The sequence below is a fragment of the Emiliania huxleyi genome, assembly GCF_000372725.1.
Source record: "Emiliania huxleyi CCMP1516 unplaced genomic scaffold EMIHUscaffold_846, whole genome shotgun sequence".
NCBI classification, from domain to species: Eukaryota; Haptophyta; order Isochrysidales; family Noelaerhabdaceae; genus Emiliania; species Emiliania huxleyi.
Window position 1 is genome coordinate 2,478 of NW_005195695.1, and position 4,501 is coordinate 6,978.

The following is a 4,501-nucleotide window of genomic DNA, read 5'->3' on the forward strand; positions in this document are numbered from 1 at the left end:
TGCCGCCACGCGCCGCCAAAGAGCGCATTCTCGACGGCCACCTGGGGCGCGGCACCCTCGGTCCATCCCGCAGGCAACCTCGCGCGATCTCTCGCATTCTCGCCAATGGAGGGCAGGGGAGGGAAGGGGGGGGGGGGAGGGAGGGAGGGAGGGAGGGGGGGAGGGAAGGGAGAGGGAGGGGGGGGAGGGAGGGAGGGAGGGAGGGAGGGAGGGAGGGAGAGGGAGGGAGGGAGGGAGGACGGGAGGGAGGGAGGGGGGGAGGGAGGGAGGGAGTGGAGGGGAGTGGAGTAGAGTGGAGTGGAGGGAGGGAGGGGGAGAGGCAAACAAGCACCTTGGCGTGCTCTCCGGCGACATGGGTCAGACGAGGCGTGCCCGAGACGACGTCGCCCGCCGCGTACACGTCCGGGTTGCTGGTCGCGAGGAGCTCGTCGACCTGCGGGCGATCTCGAGAGATCTCCCGCTGATCTCGAGCGACCTCGGGTGATCGCGGGTGATCTCGGGAGATCTCGGGAGATCTCGACTCGTCTGGCATCTAGTCGCTCGTGGCCAGGATGCCGCCTTCGCCCGCCTCCACGCCCGCAGCGTCGAGGCCGAGATCGCCTGCGGGTCATGTCTCCGACGCATCACGGACGTGTCTCGTACCTTCCGAGCCCGAACCTGAAGCCGAGCACGCCTACAGGGACGTGCCGGGACACGTCCGGTGGACACTTCTCGCACATCTCGCCTCCGCCGCCCCCGCAGCTCAAGCCGCCGGTGTTTGGCTCTCTGCCCGTCGCCACGAGCAGCGCGTCGCACTCCAGCGCCCAGCCCTCCTGTTCACGGCTGGACGGTGTGAAGAGGTGCCGACCCACGCGCAGCGCGTCCACCCCGCTTGCAGCTCGCCTCGCCGCCGCCGTCGCACTCCCCCGCCGCCTCGCCGCCGCCCCCTCCTCCCACAGCGTGGAGGGTGATGCGCGGGAATCCGCCCGCCTCCGGCGAAGTGTGCGACACCCTCTCGACAGTCGCGTTGTAGCGCACGGTCACGCCAGCCTGCAGGGAGGAGCGGGGCGGTCTCGCGCCGGCGGCCGCGGCAGAGACGAGGACACGTCGCCTGGGTAACCTCTGGGCGAGGCTCCGGCCCCTCTGCTCAAGGCCCCGTCTGCTCAAGGCCCCGTCTGCTCAAGGCAGCCACACCTCCCGCCGCGAGGACAGCTCACGCTGTGCCCTCTCTCTCGGCGGCACCTCGGCTGCACCTCGGCTGCACCTCGGCTGCATCTCGGCTGCATCTCGGCTGCACCCTGGCTGCACCTCGGCTCCACCTCGGCTGCATCTCGGCTGCATCTCGGCTAGCCGCCCGCCTCACGCAGCGCGGCCGCCACCGCCTCCCCCGCCTTGGGGTGTTCCCTTGGCAGCAGCCTCCCCGACCTCGCCAGCACGGTGACTGCCGATCCGAAGGCGGAGAAGGCATGCGCAATCTCCAGTGCCACAGCGCCGGCGCCTATTCACACTTGCGCGCGTGAAGAGGCGGCCGTCGACGCCGCCGTCTCGAGGGGGTGACCAGCGGCCGGCGCCGAGGACGGCGAGTCGGGGCGGCAGCGAGTCGAGGTTGAACAGGTTGGCGTTGGTGAGGAAAGGCGCGGTCTCCAGCCCGGGTATGGGCGGCAGCGCGGCGCGCCCTCCTGTGCTCACAGCATCGCGGTGCCAAGTGGCGAAGGCGTGCGGGGAGGGACCAGCGCCGCCGTCTGTCGGCCGCCTGTTGCGATGACTGCCTTCCGGAAGCGGAGGACCTTGCCGTTCACCTGAGGGTGGCGCGTGCAGACCACTGCTGCACCGGCTCTGGGCGCGGTCCGGCTCCCCTGTTGCTTTGCGGTCATTGTTCCCTTGTTGGTTGTAGTTGCAGTTGTAGTTGTGTGCGTGCGTGCGTGCGTGCGTGCGTGCGTGCGTGCGTGCGTGCGTGCGTGCGTGCGTGCGTGCGTGCGTGCGTGCGTGCGTGCGTGCGTGCGTTGTGTGCCCTGTGCGTGCGTTGTGTCCACCTCGACAGTGTTGCGGCCGGTGAAGCGGCCTCGCCCTTGGTACACGTCGGCGCCCGCCGCGTTGGTGCCCTCGTGCGAGTCGGCGGGAGCGATCTGCGCCCGCTTCGCCCTCAGCCTCTGCATCACCGCCTGTGAGTGATTAACTCCTCATTAGATGATCATCGTCAACCGGCACGTGCTTCTGCCAGCTCTCGAAGGCCGCAAAGTCGACCGCCGGAGGCGCCGAGAGCCGCACTCCAAACTCCTCTGCTCGGCGCACCTCCCTCACGGCGCGCGCGCTGCGGAGCAGCGCCTAGCGGCAGCAGCGACATTCGGGAGCAAGGCGGCGCGTCCAGATCGCGTGCGAAGCGGCGCCTTGGAGGGCACGCAACCGACATTGAGGCAGTCGCCGCCGGCGAGCGCCTCCGAGATCAGGCAGGAGCGAGCGCCGCGCCGCGCCGCCTGCTTGGCCGACACGAGCCCGCCCGCGCCCGCGCCAATGACGACAAGGTCGTACACTTCGGGCGGCGACGGGTCCGTCCAGCGTCGAGGGTGGACCGCGTCGAGCAGCCTGGCATTGCTCGCGTCGAGCGGTTCAATCTCGAGCTGCCGGGCCGCGCTTGCGTCGGCGTCGGCACTCGGATCCCAGCGAGCAACGGCGGAGACCGGCTGTGTGCGGATGCCTGTGGCGGCGGCTGAGGGCGGCGAGAGGTAGGCGAGAGCGGAGAGGCGGAAGAGTGTGGCCATCGCTATGCGCAAAAAAAGTTTCGCGCGCGCAAGTCTCCCTCACCTGCCAACAATAGATCTACCTCGGTGGCGCAAGGGTACCTCAACTGAGATAAGCGCCGAAGCCTTAGAAATCGCCGACCGATCGAGAGAGGAGATTCCCGAGGCGCGTGCGCGGCACAGCTCGCCTTGTCCGCGCCCCTCGCCCGCCCGCCACCCTCACTCGCCCGCCCCGCCCTCCCCGCGCCCCGCCCCGCCTGCGGCCACACCAAGGTCCCCTCTCCTCTCCGTCACCGTCCCGCGGGGCCCCCATTGCGTGCAGATTAACCATGGGACGCAGGCCGATCGTTGGTGGCAACTGGAAGTGCAACCCAGCTGAGATCTCGAAGCTCGACGGTCTGGTTGCCAACATCAACGCGTGCGATACGTCGGGCTGCGACGTGTACGTCTGCCCGTCGCCGCTGCACGTCGGGCTCGTCTACAACAAGTTCACCAACGGCGCCTGCGTGGCGCCGCAGAACTGCAACTTCAAGGGCTGCGGTGCGTACACTGGTGAGATGGCCGTGGACCAGATGGTCGACATGGGCATGAAGTGGTGCCTCATCGGCCACTCCGAGCGCCGCGGCGAGTTCGGCCTGCCGACGCCCGTCGAGAGCAGCGAGCTGCTCGCCACCAAGTGCAAGTACATCCTCGAGAAGGGCATGAAGTGCATCTACGCCATCGGCGAGCCGCTGCCCATCCGTGAGCAGGGCATCGACGCGGTGCTCGCCTACTGCGTGGAGCAGCTCACGCCGTTCAAAGACATCCTCGATCCCGAGACGGTGGTCCTCGCCTACGAGCCCGTCTGGTCGATCGGCACCGGCGTGACGGCGACGCCGGAGCAGGCGCAGGAGACGCACGCGGCCATCCGCAAGTGGATCTCGGAGAACGTGAGCCCGAAGTGCGCCGAGGGCATCCGCATCCAGTACGGCGGCTCGGCCAACGCCAAGAACGCCCCCGAGCTCTCCGCCTGCGCCGACGTCGACGGCTTCCTCGTCGGCGGCGCCTCGCTCAAGCCCGAGTTTGCCGAGATCGTCGCGGCCATCGCCCAGGCCAAGAAGGCCTGACTCGTCGCGGACGGGAGGCGCTCCCGACTGTGAGTGGCGCAGCCACTGCGCCCACGTAGTGCCATGGACACGGCGTGAGGCGGAAGGGCAGCGGCGCGGCGTCCACCCGTGCCGTGCGTGTGGTGTTGGAAAGGGATGATCTCGGAACACGGCGCGATCGCTCTCTCGTCGGTGTGTGGATAGCGCGTGCGCACCCGCAGCGATGGCAACATGGGCGGAAGGTGGGTCTTGTCCGACGCGTCAACGATTAGGACGTGGATGTGTGGGGAGGTGACCGGTCCCGCTATGGATATGTAAGAGCCACTAATGCAATTGTTGGCCACCTTATGCACATCCATGGCCACGGTTCGTAGGACGTCGCTGAGACGTCGTGTATTTTGGTGCCGTGTCAAGCCGGGTGGCGGCTCAGTGAGTGATGCGTCACGCATACGGCTTTACGCCGCCTTCGCTTCACGCGTACAGACAGAAAGCCCGATCGGTGATTTCAGATGTGCTGCGTATTATGCGCACGTCTTCTGCACCGATCGTTACCACCGACCTTCTGGCCGCTACGCACCACGCACCACGCATCTGTTTTATGTAAGCTTTGCCAGAGAGGCTCTCTCGGGGCGCTACGCACACGGTGTATTACGCACACGTCTTACGCAGTGGGATCGTAAATCGGGGCTGGGTGGGCCT

General features: G+C 68.0%; 2 protein-coding genes across 2 annotated transcripts; one reads left to right on the forward strand and one right to left on the reverse strand.

The window, feature by feature from the left end:
* Positions 1–1,400: 1,400 nt before the first annotated feature.
* On the reverse strand, positions 1,401–2,738 carry EMIHUDRAFT_460130 (hypothetical protein; the record flags this gene model as incomplete). Its single annotated transcript, XM_005758648.1, has 6 exons — positions 1,401–1,477; positions 1,551–1,658; positions 1,733–1,778; positions 2,013–2,141; positions 2,182–2,304; positions 2,388–2,738. Coding segments are annotated over 6 exons (834 nt in total), but the record flags the coding sequence as incomplete, so codon positions are not given.
* Positions 2,739–2,886: 148 nt separating this feature from the next.
* Positions 2,887–4,239, forward strand: EMIHUDRAFT_446527 (triose-phosphate isomerase). The gene has a single exon (XM_005758649.1). The coding sequence runs from the start codon at positions 3,047–3,049 to the stop codon at positions 3,821–3,823; it is 777 nt and encodes a 258-aa protein (XP_005758706.1). The 5' UTR covers positions 2,887–3,046; the 3' UTR covers positions 3,824–4,239.
* The last annotated feature ends 262 nt before the right edge of the window (positions 4,240–4,501 follow it).